Raw genomic sequence first — 18,661 nt, forward strand, 5'->3', positions numbered from 1 at the left:
GCCGAAAACCGGACGCTCAATTTTGCCGGCGTCCGGTTTCCGAGCCCGTGGCTGTCAGCGGGCTGAAGAACCGACGCCGGCAAAATTGAGCGTCGGCTGTCAAACCCGCTGACAGCCGCCGCTCCTGTCAAAAAGGAGGCACTAGGGACGCAGTAGTGTCCTTTTCCCCGTTTTTACTGCGTCACCTAATTTAAATACAGAAGGGCCGGTGCACGCGCCGGGAGAGCGGGCGTTCATCCGCTCTCCCGCAGACTTTACTGTATCGGCCCGTTTGTGAGGTAGAAAGGAGGATTATATTTATTATAAAATATTATCTTACAGAGGTTCTCGCAAGGGCAGTAAATAGACAGTTTTTCAGTCTATTTATTATGAATATTCGTCAGGTGTATTTACATATCTATGACCTAAGAACAGAACTAATTTGCATAAACTTGTCACCATGAAAGCCAGAACTGTTTGTGGCCGTCAAGGAATGTAGTTGAGAAATCCTGGAGAAGAACCTGACCTGTTTCATGCTGGAAGGTGCAAGGTCCACTGCTGCTTTCTCATCTGCAAACAGCACGCTGCTTCTCTTCAGCTTCTTACGGGATCTGCGCAGCTTTACCTCTGGCTCCGTGCGCACCTGCAGCTGGATACAGTCACCCTCACATCGCCCAGACTTTAAACTTGGCACTTCCAGCTCAAAACTGCAGGAAACAGAAATAAAAATCAAAGTAACTTCTTGGGAACAAGGGACAAACTCCTTATCTATCTGTATCTGGTGAACCTGGTGACTTAAGCTTCATCTTTTTGATGTTACTATTATGTAAGACACTGATTTTCTACTCTGCCATCAAGAGCATAAGAAGTATCATGCTGGGTCCCTTGAGCCAAACATCCTGGCTCCTGCCCCCAGGCGTGCCTGTTCACTGCAGCCCTATGTACTGAAGTGGTACACACAAAAGGGCCTATGAGGCAATTCTGTGATTAGACGATCACAACACTGACATTTTAAGTGATATTTATTCGTGTCTGGAAGTTACTTATTCAAGTAAGGGAGAGAGTCATGGACGGCCAGCGCCATCTTTAAAAATGGCGCGGGCCATCCAGTGCTCCTACCATGTGACAGGGGCCGGCCAATGGCACGGATACCCTGTCACATGGTAAGGGCAAAGGGCCATCGGCGCCATTTTTATTAGTGGCAGCCGACGGCCCGAGAGCGGGAGATCGCACCCGGGACCCCCACTGGACCACCAGGTAAGTTTCAAACGTTTCTGGGGGGGTTGGGAGGGTGGGGGAAGCTAAGGGAGCTGTTTTAAAGGGTCGGGGTGGGTTTTTTGTTTATCGGCTCGGGTGCAGCTGATAAAAAAAACCCGACTGGGCTGCACAAAAAAAAATTCACGATGTGAATCGGAACCGGAATCGGAACCAATTCCGGTTCCGATTCACATCTCTACTAATCAGTTTTCTTTAACACCTCCAAATACATATTAACATTAGACTTGAACTGGTAAATGTTGGTTGAAAAACTGCTAAAGCTTTATCACATAGCTCTATTTATTAAAATATGTTACCGTTCCATGATGGCACATGTATAACTTGAAATCTATACCAATTAACCTTTAGACTCCTTTTTGTGCCTTTTTGTAAACCGTTGTGATGGTGATTTAATTTAACGACGGTATAGAAAGGTTTTTAAATAAAATAAAAAATAAAATAAATGAAGACAGACTAGATCTCTGCCCTGAGTTAATTCCTCTGATGCACAGCTAACTTAGAGGCTGAAGTAATAAGATGCACAAGGCTAAGCACATCTTTATTCATGTTGTGTGAGCATCTTTGAGAATGAATATCGACTTATGATTTAATAAGGATTATAGTGCACAAAAACTGTGCACACAAACATGAATATAGCTGTGCACACAAATTAGCGCATTCCGTGCATATCCCATGTTATTGAAGGTATTAGTTGTTACTCTTCAATGCAGGGAGATGTATTAAAACCCTGGTAAGAGGTTTGGGTCAGAGGAGGAGTAAAGTTAACTCACATTTCTGGTGGCTTGTGTTAGTCTACAGTGAGCTACCTACGTAGGCCTGGACCTGGAGTTCCTGGGTGTAGGGTTGTGGAGTTAGGTTTCCTAGGTCCAGGGTGGCACATCACAGCTAGGAACCCCAGGTTTAGGAAATACTGGCACAGTACCAGAGACTTACACAAGACAGCAGAAATGTGTGTTAACTTTATTCCACCCCTGATCCGGGAGTTAAATTTCCAATCCTAATTTTAAAAAAGATAAGCATTGGATATATTTGCCATAGACCTTCTTCCCCAGAACCCTTAGGACCCACAAGCACCGGGAACCCTGAAATTGTTGTATGTGTATCATATCTTTGAAGAAGGTGAAGGCACTTGCAGTAGCACAAATGTTACGATAGTGTAGTGCTTGCTGTATGTACACCTGTCATATCGCTATTGATGCACACTTCTCCAGATTTGCATAAGACCTGGGAGAACAGTTACTAGCAGAACTGTTGGCCAGGCATGGCTGCATGACATCAATGTAACAGAAGGATAATGGGCCTTATGCCACAAACAAGAGAAGTATGAGGCCACAGTGATAGACACAGACAGTTATATATACAGCAAGTGCTACACAATAGTGACAATTGTGCTACTACATTATCTTGTCTCAAAAAGCTTACATAACAATAGACAGTTGCATATAGAAAAGTTTTGTGCACAATGGTGACAACTATTCAAATAAGTGCCTTCTCAAAAAAGAAGCATTTTTAAACATTATGCCTATCTAATGCATATTTTCAGTTGTTTTATGTGCATAAATCATGTTCTAGGCACACTGTGCATACTTGTATGTGCACATTTTTGGGTTACTGCACTTTTTAATATTCCTGATGCATTAGTATACCATTAGCATTGAGAAATGAAAATTGGTTCTTACCTGCTAATTTTCATTCCTGGAATGCCACAGATCATTTTGCCTCCCTGCCAGCTAATGGAGACAGCGAAGAAAAGCTTTACTGACACTGCTACATAATCTAATGTGCCACCTGCAGTCTCTCAGTATGACCTGTACCCAAGCCAAGATGAGAATAACTATAACAGAGACCCCCAATTCCTCTCAATGAACAGGAGGAAGGCAGAGCCCCAACTCATAACTCTGTGCCCGGAACCTCAAGGAACATGAAATAGAGCACCATTGCACCATGATATTCTAATAAAATGAGCAGACTTTCTTAAACTGGTGGGGCTCTGGACTGACCTGTGGAATTTCAGGAATGAAAATTAGCAGGTAAGAATTAATTTCCTTTCCTGTTCACACCCCAGATAAGTCCAGACTTCTGGGATGTACCCATGCTTCTCTAAACTGGAAGGGACCAAGATATTCTCGCTTGCAGAACACAGTCTCCAAACCCCATGGAATCCGGAGTCCAAAAATCCAAGTAGTAATGTTTGGTGAAAACATGCAATGACTTCCAAGTAGCCACCTGACAGATCACTTGCGGCAACAGCTGCTGACACTCGGTTAGAGGTTACCTATGTCTGAGTTGAATGAATGAGTTGTCTGAGTTGAATGAATCCTTAGCCCTTCTGACATGGGATGACCCCTGAAAATGTATGCCGAAGCAATTGCCTCCTTCAACCAACATGTAATTGTAGCTTTGGACACTTTGCACCCCTTCTTGGGCCCATTACAAAGCACAAAGAGACAATTCAATCTTCAGAAACTATTAGTCATCTTGAGATACCTCAACAATGCCGCCAAACATCCAGCACAAGAAGCTCTCTCGCATGTGGTGCCGATGAATCCAAATATGGAAAAGCAGGAAGTTCCACTGTCTGGCTAAGATGAAAAGCTGAAACAACCTTGAGAAGGAAAGAGGGTACCATGGATTTTGGAGAGATACCATTTCCAGAGATGGTTTTCAAGGGTGATGCATCAGATGAACTGAACCAAATCACTGAGAACCTGGAAGATGTAGTAGGCCCGATTGACAAACTAAAGAGTAGCAAATCACCTGGACTGGAAGGTATGCATCCTAGGATACTGAAGGAACTCAAAAATGAAATTTCTGATCTATTAGTTAAAATTTGTAACCTATCATTAAAATCATCCATTGTACCTGAAGACTGGAGGGTGGCCAATGTAACCCCAATATTTAAAAAGGGCTCCAGGGGCGATCCGGGTAACTATAGACCAGTGAGTGACTTCAGTGCTGGGAAAAATAGTGGAAACTATTATCAAGATCAAAATCGTAGAGCATATAGAAAGACATGGTTTAATGGAACACAGTCAACATGGATTTACCCAAGGGAAGTCTTACCTAAAAAATCTGCTTCATTTTTTTGAAGGGGTTAATAAACATGTTGGTAAAGGTGAACTGGTAGATGTAGTGAATTTGGATTTTCAGAAGGCGTTTGACAAAGTCCCTCTTGAGAGGCTTCTAAGAAAACTAAAAAGTCATGGGATAGGAGGCGATGTCCTTTCGTGGATTACAAACTGGTTAAAAGACAAGAAACGGAGAGTAGGATTAAATGGTCAATTTTCTCAGTGGAAAAGGGTAAACAGTGGAGTGTCTCAGGGATCTGTACTTGGACCGGTGCTTTTCAATATATATATATATAAATGATCTGGAAAGGAATATGACAAGTGAGGTTATCAAATTTGCGGATGATACAAAATTATCCAGAGTAGTTAAATCATAAACGGATTGTGATACATTACAGGAGGACCTTCCAAGACTGGAAAATTGGGCATCCAAATGGCAGATGAAATTTAATTTGGACAAGTGTAAGGTGTTGCATATAGGGAAAAATAACCCTTGCTGTAGATACACAATGTTAGGTTCCATATTAGAAGCTACCACCCAAGAAAAAGATCTAGGCATCATAGTGGATAATACTTTAAAATCGTTGGCTCAGTGTGCTGCGGCAGTCAAAAAAGCAAACAGAATGTTAGGAATTATTAGGAAGGGAATGGTAAATAAAATGGAAAATGTCATAATGCCTCTGTAGTGCTCCATGGTGAGACCGCACCTTGAATTCTGTGTACAATTCTGGTCGCCACATCTCAAAAAAGATATAGTTGCGATGGAAAAGGTACAGAGAAAGGCAACCAAAATGATAAAGGGGATGGAACAGCTCCCCTGTGAGGAAAGACTGAAGGTTAGGGCTGTTCAGCTTGGAGAAGAGATGGCTGAGGGGGGATATGATAAGAGATCTTTAAGATCATGAGAGGTCTTGAACGAGTAGATGTGAATCGGTTATTTACACTTTCAAATAATAGAAGGACTAGGGGGAATTCCATGAAGTTAGCAAGTAGCACATTTAAGACTAATCAGAGAAAATTCTTTTTCACTCAACGCACAATTAAGCTCTGGAATTTGTTGCCAGAGGATATGGTTAGTGCAGTTAGTGTAGCTGGGTTTAAAAAAGGTTTGGATAAGTTCTTGGAGGAGAAGTCCATTAACTGCTATTAATCAAGTTTACTTAGGGAATAGCCACTGCTATTAATTGCATCAGTAGCATGGGATCTTCTTAGTGTTTGGGTAATTGCCAGGTTCTTGTGGCCTGGTTTGGCCTCTGTTGGAAGTAGGATGCTGGGCTTGATGGACCCTTGGACTGACCCAGCATGGCAATTTATGTTCTTATGTTCTCATGATCAATGATACCCCAGATTCCGCAATCTGCAGAAATGGATCGCGACAAGACAACATCTTAAGTTCTGTAAGTCTTCTGGCTGAACAAATCACCACCAAAAAAAAATCATTAAAATGACTTTCCTTAGTGGTTCAAACGGTGCCTCACACATCCCCCTCAGAACTAGATTCCATGAGGGACACAGCAGGTTGCAAATGCTTCACCCCTCTTAGGAAATGGACCAATCAGGATGCGAGGCCAGAGAAAGTCACTACATGCACGTGAAGAGAATTAAAGGCTAGCCCTTTAACCAACCCTTTTGCAGAAAAGACAAGTTATGGGACACTGAAGCGCGATCAGGTTGCATGCTCTACTCATACACCAAGCCTCAAACCGTCCACATCCTGATATAAGTAAAAAATGTGGATGGTTTTCTGGCCTGAATTTCCTCAGGATAACCCTTACATCTTAAGTGTTCCCTTTTAAAAACCAAGCCATGAGACAGAAGTGATCTGCCTGATTAAAAAATATTGGACTTTGACAAAGCAGACCCAGACGTTGACCTAAACATAAAGGGGCATCTACTGCCAAGTTTACCAGATCTGTTAACCATGGACAGCGAGGCTGCTATGATATCGAGGTGTTTGGTGGATTCTTAGGGGCAACAGTGATAGTGTCTCCCACGGGGAGGAGCCCCCTAGGGAACTGTAGCACCAGCCTAGATTCATATGCACAAACACAGAGAATATATCTTTATTATGCAGCTTGTAAGGTTCACCAGAGTGGCAGTAGAGAGTGGATTAGATAGCAACAGTCTGTGATCCTCGGCGGAGGAGACCCGTCCCACAATGGTGGTATAAGGCCCTGATGCAGATATCCAGTGAGGCGCTGTAGGAGAGACAGACTGGCAGATGTTATTACACACTCCCTTGTAGATGAGTAGATATTCCCAATAAGCAGTAGAGAGAGGATAGGTAGCAACAGTCTGTGATCCTCGACAGAGGAGTCCCATTCCACAATGGTGGTGTAGGGCCCGATGCAATAGACAATGAGGAGCTGTAGATGAACAGACTGGGAGAAGTAGTACTCACTCTCTGTAGCTGATAGGTGGTGTTCCAGCAGGTAGACGAATTGGTAGCAGGCACCAGGATAGACACACAGGCCTCGAGGAGTGAGTACCTAGATTCAGGAAAGGCACCTGGAAATAAGCAAAGGGCCCCCGAGGAGCAGGTACCTAAGTTATTGGATCCCCGAAGGGTGAAGAAACCTTCCAGCAGCAGCAGAAGTGGCAGAGCAGCTTCAGACCGGAACGAATCCAATCTGTTGCTAACTTGGCGAGAGTCAGCAAATGGGCAACCTTTAGTAGTCGGAAGCAGTGACGTCACTCGAGGGGGATGCCCCCGAGGTTCGCGCCAACACTGCTACAAGATGTGAGGCGTGCGCGCGTGCCCTAGGAGGCCTCAGGTCAACATGGCAGGATGCCGCGCCAAAGCCGCTCTGGTGACGCCGGAGGGTGTGGCAAGGAGACGCTATGGACGCCATTCTCCCGAGGTTGGTGGAGAAGGCTGAAATAGAGGTGAAGCATGTCGGGCGAAGCCGTCTGAGACCAACGGACGCAACAGAGGCCACTCCTATACCACTAAATCACCATGTCCCAAGTGTCTCCCTACACGATGTAACACCTTGCCATCCCTGGCATGGCCCAACGCATACAGCAGCAGCAAAATGTCCTGGATGAGGTAAATCGGGTACTAGACCGCTTGGTGACCTGTCTTGATGCCTTGCTTATCCCACAGCCATCTCTGCCTCGGGTGCCTCATCCACCAGTGTTACCACCCATACCCAGACTGAGACCCCAGTTTCCTTCCTCACCTCGAGTCCATGGGAAACCATTGGAGTGCAGAGGATTCATAAACGAATGTTGGATGCATTTTGACTTGCAGGCACTTCTCTTCCCATCCAATAAAATCAAGGTGACATATATCCTGTCCCAGCTAGGAGGCCATGGCCTGGGCGTCTCCCCTGTAGTAGAGAGAGGACTCTATACTTGCCAACCTTGACCAGTTCCTTGTGGAGTTCCGCCTGATATTTGACGAAACTGGACTCTTGTCTTCTGCTGCAGTGGACCACCTACAGTTCTGTCAAGGCTCCAGATCCATGGGGGAGTATGCTGTGCACTTCAGAACTCTTGCCTTGGAGGTTCAATGAGGAGGGAGAATAGCAAATGAGGAGGGAGGATAGCAAAAATTCTCTATCAAGGATAAGCTTGTGGAGCATGACCTCCCAACGACCCTGGAGGATCTCATTATCCTAGCCATCTGCTTGGACTTGTGGTTCAGGAAAAGAGCCAGGGAGTCAGTTCGCTGGACCAGCCTGAGGATCTCCAACCTCTCTGTCCTGCCTAGTTACTCCCAAGATGAAGCAGCTACCACCACCACGAAAAAGCCTATGCAGGTCGAGCGCTGTCGGCTCTCAACAGAGAAGCAGAGGAGATGCCGACTGAACTTTTGCCTGTACTGTGGAAATCCAGGGCACATCGTATCTTGCTGCCTGGCGAAGTTGGGAAACGCCAGGACTTAGGACTGGTGGGGGAATTCACTCTAGATCATATTAATTCCTCCCCACAGATGGAAATCCCCATCGCCCTCTCTTGGGAGGGATCCAATATTTGGACTCTAGGGCCGCTGGGAGTTTTATCACCGAGGATCTCATACATCAGTACCACATTTCAACTAACCCTTGCTCCATTAGGATCCTTATACATCATTCTGGGCCATCCATGAATGAGACATCATCAACCTACCATTGACTGGGGCACCTTAGAAATCTCCTGATGGGGCCCTTCCTGCTGGAAGAACTGTCTCATGTCCATTCTACCCAAGAAACTTCTTGGCAAAGTGACAGTCACTGAGAATTTGTGGACATCTTCAGCAAGCAGCAGGCTGAGACCTTGCTTTCCCACCAAGTTTATGACTGCCCTATTTATTTAAATTGTTATATTCTGCGTTTTGCACTTTTTTCAGCACTTCAAAGCAGATTACATTCAGGTACTGTAGGTATTTCCCTATCCCTAGAGGGCTTACAATCTAAGTTTGTACCTGAGGCAATGGAGGGTAAAGTAACTTGCCCAAGGTCACAAGGAATGGCAGCAGAACTTGAACCCTGGTCTTGTTCATAGCTTGCTGCTTTAACCACTAGGATACTCCTCCACTCCAACCCTATTGACCTGTTCCCCAGCAAACTTCCACCAAGGAGGTTGAGTCTACCCTCTGTCAGCTATAAAGATGGGTGCCATGCCCAAGTACATTAAAGCAAACCTTGACAAAAGATTTACCCAATCGTCGTCTTGCCCACTGGGGAAGGATTCTTTTTTGTTGACAAGAAAGATGGATCACTGTGCCCCTGTATAGATTACTGGGGTTTAAACTCCATAACTAAGAAAAGCCATTACCTGCTTCCCTTAATCTGTGAACTCTTTGACTGCCTGCGAAGCACACAAGTCTTCACCAGACTGTATCTCCAGGGAGCCTACAACTTGATTAGGATCCGAGAGAGCAATGAATGGAAAATCACCTTTAACACCCGCGAAAGGCACTATGAGTATCTGGTAATACTCTTTGGGTTGTGTAATGCCCCTGTGGTATTCCAGTTGATGGTAAACAAGACCTTAAGAAATCTTACTCTCACATAGTTGTATACCTGGACGACATTCTAGTCTTCTCTAAGTCACTCAGCAAGCACTGAGACCAGGTGAAGCAGGATCTGCAGAGAATCCGCGACTACTGCCTCTATGCCAATCTAGAGAAGTGTCACTTTGAACAAGAGGAACTCCCCTTCTTGGGTTACATTATCGTCTGTCAGGGGCTCAAAATGGGAGCACTGAGAGGAGAGGATCACCTTGCTGGTGGCTGAAAGGAATCAGTAAGTTTTTCTTGAGAAATGTTTGTAAAGGTATGGGGGAGAAGTAAACTATTGGGGTATATTATTTAGTGTGTTTGTGCTTTTAATAGTCAGTAAGGCAGCTAATAAGCAGAAGTTAGTGAGTTTATTTTTAAATAGTCAATCAGTCAATCGACCCGAAGACCTGCGCGACCGGCGCCGGAGCCCCACCGGGGGAAGGTCAGGTCAGTGCTCGGCCTCCCCACCCGGGGGACCCCGACGCCAGCCGCGCTCGCCGAGGCCCAATCCGGCGATCGCATCGCATCGAAAACAAAAAAAAGCAGAGAAACGCGCCAAGGCCCGCCCAAAATAAAAAAGGCAGCCAACCAGAGAGAGCCCGGCAGGGCTTTAAATCCCGACTGCAGGCGCCATTTCCTCCTTCTCCACACGGCGACCCGAAGACCTGCGCGACCGGCGCCGGAGCCCCACCGGGGGAAGGTCAGGTCAGTGCTCGGCCTCCCCACCCGGGGGACCCCGACGCCGGCTGCGCTCGCCGAGGCCCAATCCAGCGATCGCATCGCATCGAAAACAAAAAAAAGCAGAGAAACGCGCCAAGGCCCGCCCAAAATAAAAAAGGCAGCCAACCAGAGAGAGCCCGGCAGGGCTTTAAATCCCGACTGCAGGCGCCATTTCCTCCTTCTCCACGCGGCGACCCGAAGACCTGCGTGACCGGCGCCGGAGCCCCACCGGGGGAAGGTCAGGTCAGTGCTCGGCCTCCCCACCCGGGGGACCCCGACGCCAGCCGCGCTCGCCGAGGCCCAATCCGGCGATCGCATCGCATCGAAAACAAAAAAAGCAGAGAAACGCGCCAAGGCCCGCCCAAAATAAAAAAGGCAGCCAACCAGAGAGAGCCCGGCAGGGCTTTAAATCCCGACTGCAGGCGCCATTTCCTCCTTCTCCACGCGGCGACCCGAAGACCTGCGCGACCGGCGCCGGAGCCCCACCGGGGGAAGGTCAGGTCAGTGCTCGGCCTCCCCACCCGGGGTACCCCGACGCCAGCCGCGCTCGCCGAAGCCCAATCCGGAGATCGCATCGCATCGAAAACAAAAAAAAGCAGAGAAACGCGCCAAGGCCCGCCCAAAATAAAAAAGGCAGCCAACCAGAGAGAGCCCGGCAGGGCTTTAAATCCCGACTGCAGGCGCCATTTCCTCCTTCTCCACGCGGCGACCCGAAGACCTGCGCGACCGGCGCCGGAGCCCCACCGGGGGAAGGTCAGGTCAGTGCTCGGCCTCCCCACCCGGGGTACCCCGACGCCAGCCGCGCTCGCCGAGGCCCAATCCGGCGATCGCATCGCATCGAAAACAAAAAAAAGCAGAGAAACGCGCCAAGGCCCGCCCAAAATAAAAAAGGCAGCCAACCAGAGAGAGCCCGGCAGGGCTTTAAATCCCACCTTGCTAGGCGCCGCGCGCCGAGCGTCACGCGCCGAAGGAGCGCGACAAAGGGGCCTGCCCCTTTGTTTCGCCCCTTCGGTTCGTCCCTTGCTTCCCCAAGCAGCATCACACCAATACCGCACTAGAGCTCATCCTGCGTCCATCTTGCTCACGTTCCTCCAGCTCTCACCCAGCAACCACCATACCGCGCCCAGCCAACGCCATCTCAGCAAGTATACAGCAAGCAACCACCCTGCAAACATCCAGCAAGCAACCACCCTGCAAACACCCAGCAAGCAACCACCCTGCAAACATCCAGCAAGCAACCACCCTGCAAACATCCAGCAAGCAACCATCCTACGCTCATCCAGAGCCCTAACCAACTAATTATTTATCTCCTAATTCCAGCCTTTCCTCCCATCTGCCTTCCGCCTACCCACTGCACCAGCCAGCAAACCATCCACAATGTCTCTAGTGCTCCCAATACCAATTTTACAACACCGCCTCCCATCTATAAGAACATCCGCCAGACGAGCCCTCCACAAGAACTTAAAAACCCTCACCCCTATCTTGATTACACCAATCTCCCAGTTTTTAGGCCTCTCACTCTTCACACTCTCTCTCTTCAATGCACAATCCCTAACAAAAAAATCCCTAATTCTCAATGATTATCTCACCGACGTCAAGCCTGATATTTGTGCAGTAACCGAAACATGGCTTAAGCCCTCAGATACAGCTTTAATAAACCAACTACCCACACAGTCCTATGACGTCTTCTCACTTCCGAGACTGAAAAAAAGAGGAGGTGGAATCCTTCTAGCCACCAAAAAAAGCTTGAACTTCTCCCAACATCCATTCAGCTCTAACTCAAAACTGGAAGTCAGCTTCTTTACCTCACAACATCTTCAAATCCTGCTTGTCTACACCCCCCCCCGGGGCTCCTAGAATCCAATGTTTCCCCCATCCTTGAAATCACCACTATGCTCATCAACCTGGATACTCCAGCAATCATCCTAGGAGATTTCAATCTGCACATAGACAATCCTTCACCATCCAACAGCTGCGTAACCCTCCTCACAGCCCTATCTGCTATGGGATTCCAACAACTAATCAACGAACCCACACACAAAGCGGGTCACACCCTGGACTTGATTTTCGTCAACAAAGGCATTACGACCACTTCCAACTTGAAGAACAAAAAGGTTCCTTGGTCAGACCACACTCTCATTTCCACCTCCTTCGCGCTGAAAGAAACCAACACTCCTAACATCCCCTCACCTTCATTCCACTACAAGAAGCGTTGCTCCCCAGAAGACCTTAACACACAGCTGGTCTCACAGCTCCCCCTACTAGACTTCACCGACCCTAACACTGCCATTCGATCCTGGAACAACATAACAGAAAATATAGCCAACAAGCTCTGTCCTTCAACTACAAAAAAATCTCACACCAATGCAGCCAACAGACAACCTTGGTTCACCATCGAACTCAGGAAACTAAAACAAAGTTTAAGAAAAAAAGAAGCGACTTGGCGTAAAACCCCTTGCGACACCACCATCTCTTCATACAAAGCTACACTATATCAGTACAAATCCCTCACCTCAAAATCAAAAAAAGACTATTATGCATCTAAGATTCACAACCTGGTCTTTGACGCCAAAGCTCTCTTCGCCTATGTCTCCAGCCTCACTCAGACCATACCACGAGAAATCCCCGGCAACATGGCTCAATCCAAAGCTGAAGAACTCGCTCAGTTTTTCCAAAATAAAATCACCAATCTCTTAATACAACTGCCTTCCGACACCGCCGCCCTCCAGACATATCAACAACCTGCCCACAAAAACGTCAGCTTAAACACCTTTGAACCCGTTGCTTCCACTGAGATACAAGCCATCCTGAGAAGAATGAAACCGTCGTCTCATCCTGCAGACCACATCCCTTCTAAACTTCTTCTATCTATTCCAGACACAATAGCCACATCATTGACAAATATCATCAACTGCTCTCTAGCCCAAGGAACCTTCTCTGATGATCTCAAAATGGCTTCAATCTCACCGCTCCTAAAGAAACCTAACCTTGACCCGAAGGACCCCTAACAACTTCCGCCCCATAGCTAACCTCCCATTCATCGCCAAGATCATGGAAAAACTAGTGAACTCTCAACTCTCAGATTTCATTGAAGACAACAATCTTCTCTTCACCCCACAACACGGCTTCCGAAAAAATAGAGGCACAGAATCCCTCCTCACCTCGCTGACAGATCATATTTTAATGGGCCTCGATAAAGGAAATTCTTTCCTACTGATCTTGTTAGACCTATCCGCAGTGTTCGACACGGTCAACCATGCCATCCTCCTAAACCAGCTTTCGTCCATAGGAATCAGCGGCACCATCCTATCCTGGTTCAAAACCTTTCTCAATAACAGAGGTTACAAAGTTAAACTCCAAAACAAAGAATCCTCAAGATTTGACTCTGTCATAGGAGTCCCACAAGGTTCTTCATTATCTCCGACTCTATTTAATATCTACCTTCTTCCTCTCTGCCAACTTCTCACCGACCTCAATCTAAAGTATTTCCTTTACGCAGATGATATCCAAATTATCATCCCCATCAAAGACACATACTCTAAAACTCTTGACTACTGGGAATCATGCCACCAGAAAATCAAACAATTACTAAACAGCTTACACCTCATCTTAAACTCATCCAAGACTGAAATCCTACTCATCTCTCCTGAAAACAATATCTCTAATACTACTTTTCCTACCAACCTACCTACCACACAAGTTAGAGACTTAGGAGTGATAATTGACAACCGGCTAAACTTCAAGGCACATATCAACAAAACAACCAAAGACTGCTTCTATAAACTCCAGGTTCTGAAGAGGATAAGACCTCTTTTCCATGCTCAAGACTTCAGATCAATCATCCAAGCAGTCATTTTTTCAAAAATAGACTATTGCAATTCCCTATTGCTAGGTCTGCCCTCATCCTATTCCAAACCATTACAGATGGTTCAAAACTCAGCAGCCCGATTACTAACAGGCGCAAGAAAGAGAGACCACATATCTCCCATTCTGAAAGAGCTACATTGGCTACCCGTACACTTCCGTATCATGTACAAAGCCATATGTATCATCTTCAAAACTATTCATCAGCGCATCTCCCTCGATCTACAAATCCCCCTCCAAGTATACAACTCGACAAGACCGACCAGAGATGTTTACAGAGGCGCCCTCAAAGTTCCCCCTGCGAAAATGACCAGACACATCACCTTAAGAGATCGTGCCACCTCCACAGCTGGCTCTTCCCTGTGGAATTCCATTCCTACAGATCTCAGACTGGAACCCTGCCTCTTAACTTTTAGGAAAAGACTTAAGACTTGGTTATTCAAGCAAGCTTTCCAAGACACAATCTAATAACACAAGTCAAGGACACATACCAAGGACTCCACAAAACTCTCAACCATTAATCATGCCTTTTGTACATAGCATCTAATTTATTTGTATACCGTTTAACCGTTTATTCTTTCCTATCTCTTCCTTCTTCTCCAAGTTCTGCTACCCTTGTTATTTGTAACTGCTCCTTCGGTCACCACAGTTCGAGTTGATGTATTTAATGCACTCCCGTTTCATGTAAACCAGCAAGATATGTTTTCATGATTGCCGGTATATAAAAACCTTAAATAAATAAATAAATAAATAAAGTAAGGCAGCTAATAAGCACCCCTCTCCCACCCACCCATAGCTCATCCTTTAATTTATAGGCAGGAGCCACTTTCACACTAAAAAAAAAAAAAAAAATCAGCCTTTTAACTTCACTTCACAAATTCTCCACACCTTATTGAGAGTTTGATCATTCCCCTATAGGCCACTACCAGACATATAGTGAAAACATTTAAAGGATGCTAATTAGACACATTCCTACTCCCATAGCAACTTAAAACTTAACTAGGAACTGAACAAATTTGAGATGAAGGCAGCAATCCAGCATCAAGAGGGGAGCCTCCTAGTCTTTTGCATAGAGTCTCACATGTATGATTTTTTTACCCGCCGGTGAGAAGTTGTATGTGTGCATCCGATGCAAAGAGCTCCTGTCTCTCAGAGAACGAGTCCGATCTCTGGATGCTAGAGTGGTAGACCTGGAGGAGCTGAGGCAGACAGAAAGGTATATAGATAAGACCTTCAGGGACATAGTAGCCAAGTCCCAACTTCATACTGGCTGCCCTGGTGCTGCCTTGGAGGAAGAAGGTCTCATGATCAGAGAGCATCAACCTGGTGCAGCAGGAAAGGATCCTGTAGCAAGGACCTGCTCTCTAGGTGGTGCACTGTCCTTTCGCATTGAGGATATGTCTCCAAGGGCTACTGCCCAGGAGGGAAGGATTAGGTCGGCCGTCATAGTTGGTGATTCGATTATTAGGAATGTAGACAGCTGGGTGGCTGGTGGACATGAGGATCGGCCCCCAAGTAACCTTGGACTCATATGGCCACCAAATTTATCTGTGACCTCCCTCCCTCAAGTGATCACGCCATCATATTGGTAGTTGTGGACAGATTTTTCAAAATGTCACATTTTGTTCCTTTCCCAAGACTCCCGTCTGCACCTGAACTAGCCAAACTCTTTACTCAGCATATTTTTCGCCTTCACAGACTTACTCGCTGCATTCTCTCAGACCAGGGAGGTCCAAATCACTGCCAAATACTAGAGAAGCCTGTGCCAGAAGCTTACCTCTGCTTACCATCACCAAATCAATGACCAGACCGAGCGAGTCAATCAGAGCCTCAAAACCTTTTCATGCTCTTATGTGAACCAGAGACAAGACAATTGGGCATCCTTGCTTCCTTGGGCGGAATTCACCCACAATAACCATGTCAACCGCTCCACCAGATCCTCAATGTTCTTCATTGTCTTTGGACATCACCCACATACTCCAAGATCTGTTCCTACACCTGATACTTGCCCAGCTGCCAACCTAGTATGAGCTCCAGGATCTGTGGGCAAAGATTCACCAGCTGTTAGACCAAGCTGTTTTATGTGCCAAAGCCCAAGCTGACAAGAAATGGCACACTGCACCTGTTTTCCAGCTTGGTACTTCTGTCTGGCTTAGTACTAAGAATCTGCAGCTTAAGATGCCAGCCACAAAATTTGCCCTTCTGATTTGAGGGGGCCTTTCCCAACTGAGCAGCAACTGGGCCCAGTCACCTATAAACTCAAGCTTCCTGCAACTATCCAGAAACATAATGTCTTCAATGTCTTCTTGTTGATGCCCACGCTTCTTCCTTGGCCAAGCTGACCACCCCCTCCAAAAACTTGAAATCCCCATCGATGAAGACACCCAATTTGAGATGGAAGAAATTCTATATTCCTACAGGGTCTGGAATCAAGTACAGTATTTCATTGACTTTAAAGGCAATGGGCCCATAGAGAATATTCAAGAGCTCTGCTCCAACCTGCATGCCCCCCAACTCAAAGACTTCCACAGAAGGTTCCATAACAAGCCTGGGTCCAGAAGACTGGGGAGGGGGCTTTGGAGAGGGAATACTGTTACACTCCTCATCTCTGATCCGAAGCTGCCAGTGTAGCCTCTGGCAGCATGCTGTTCCAAGGATCCAGAATAGAACTTCCTCCATTTCTGGTCTGCCTTTTATAGGCCCCCTAGCTGGGACTTCCTTTGGCATTAGTGGATGATGTCACATCCTCCAGGGGTATATAAGGAAGTCTCTTGCAACTAGCCAGCACTTATGCAACAGATCTCCTGGTGCTCTTGTGATCCAGTGTGTTGCTATCCTTGTCTTGTTCCTGCTTTGTACCTGTGTTGCTTTTTGTAGTTCTCTGCCTTGTTCCTACCCCCTCTGTGCTCTCTTGTTATCAAGTTCCTTGACCGTCCGCTCTCATTCTAGTTCCTGCTTGTTCCTTTCCTCGCTTGTCCAGTTGGTCCTGTCTGTCTTCTGTTTGTCTCAGACTGACTACCTGGATCCTGACTCTGGCCTAGCCCCTGACTTTCAGCTGCCTATTTCCTATCTCAACCTCTGGCCTGTTACCCATTCTGCTGTTTGCAGCCTGCCATTTTCCTTGCTCAAATCAGACTCTCATTCAATATAGCCCAAGGGACCCACCTAACTCCTGCTGGTCACCAGAATCCAAGGCCTCAACTTGTGGGGGAGGTGGTTGGTATAGGTGAAACTCCAGCCAGTCCTGCCTATAAGCTTCTCCGCCAGCTGCCAGTGGTGGACTGAGCGAGCTTGCTCACTAGGTGGCTCCAACCACTGCAGCCACACGGTCCGCTTCCTTCAATAGTGTTACACTTTTCTTTTCTGTCTCCATCTAATGGCAGGGAGGCAAAACCCAGGAGTCTAGAGTGATCTGGAGGGTGAACAAGAATTAACTTTTTTATAGTGCATGAAAAAAGAAAATGTGCACTAAAAATGAGATCATATTTTTTACTCATGATTCATTACATCGGCTCCTGAGTGAGAAAGCTTTCCTGTAGTAGGCAGATTGTTGTCATTGACTGGTCATTGCAAATTATAAAATAGTCCTGCTAAGTACAGAGCCAAGCATTTCAGCTTATGCAGGGACCTCATTTATTCCTTTTTATGCATTATGTACTTTTTATTCCTTTTTATGTATTTTATGTTTTTACTATTTTAAGAAACATTGTTAACCGGTGTGAAGGTATGCACCAATACCATTATAAAAAGTAAATAAATAAACAGATAGATAAATAAATAAATAATACTAATGCTCTGTTCAATGGAATGCCTTGAAAATCTTCACATTTATGAGTCAATTTTAACTTCAAATGTCTTATGTTCCTAGATTGTTCTGAATTTCCCTTCTAGTAGCCTTATCATAAGGTCATTGAAGCCATGGTTTAGCTCCAAAAAATGTTCTCCCATGGAGGTGTTGCCTTGTTCTTCTTTGTGATGTGAAAGGTTGAGTCCGTGTATACAACTCCTTGCAAAATGCCACACTGCAAACTATGCCAGCACAGCTACCCACATGGGAAAGACATTCAACACAAGGGGATCACACTCATGCTCCCCTCTAATGTAGTATGCAAAAAATGTGAAAACGGATGCTACATTGGCAAAACAGGCAAGAAGGTGAATAAAACTGCACAGGCTCAAAATTACACATCATAAAGAAGAGCCGTAAGATATTTGAAGTTAAAGTGAGCAAACACTTCAAAACTGCCACAAAAGGAATTAACAGAGGCTTGGGTTTTTAACTCACCACCAGAAATCATTCTACTGCCTCTCTGTCACTACATATTAACCTTCACCACCCATCATCTCCCACATCTTCGCATCACCAATTAATTGTATTTTATATTTTATAATTCAATCCTATTTTCTGGCAATATCATCTCTTGCTCTAATCTGCTCATTCTGTTTGGACCTGAGGAATGGAATGTTAACAGTTGAAAGCTAGTCAAGAAATGTATTAAGTTAGTCCAATAAAAAGGTATTGCCTGATATATTTTTATTTTTTATTTCTGTCCATTCAAGTAGACCAACAACAACCACATTACTTTATCAAGTACCAGTACAAATTGCTGGAGGTGAGAGCACACAATCAGGCCGATTCAGAAAAACGCGTGGGAGAGATGGCGAATGCCCGCTCTCCCGGCGTGCGCACAGGCCAATCTCCTGGGCGCGCAATTCAGGAGGGTGGCCTATGCAAATGAGGGCCTGCAGTAAAAAGAGGCGCTAG

General features: G+C 46.0%; 1 protein-coding gene across 1 annotated transcript in view; it reads right to left on the bottom strand.

The window, feature by feature from the left end:
* The window catches only part of LOC115079628 (dedicator of cytokinesis protein 2-like), a 991,955-nt gene that overhangs the window by 59,670 nt on the left and 913,624 nt on the right, over positions 1-18,661 (bottom strand). The window contains 1 exon segment of the mRNA XM_029583335.1: positions 506-686. Within this exon segment, the coding sequence (XP_029439195.1) occupies positions 506-686 (181 nt within the window).

Source organism: Rhinatrema bivittatum, chromosome 18, assembly GCF_901001135.1.
Source record: "Rhinatrema bivittatum chromosome 18, aRhiBiv1.1, whole genome shotgun sequence".
Classification (NCBI taxonomy): Eukaryota; Metazoa; Chordata; class Amphibia; order Gymnophiona; family Rhinatrematidae; genus Rhinatrema; species Rhinatrema bivittatum.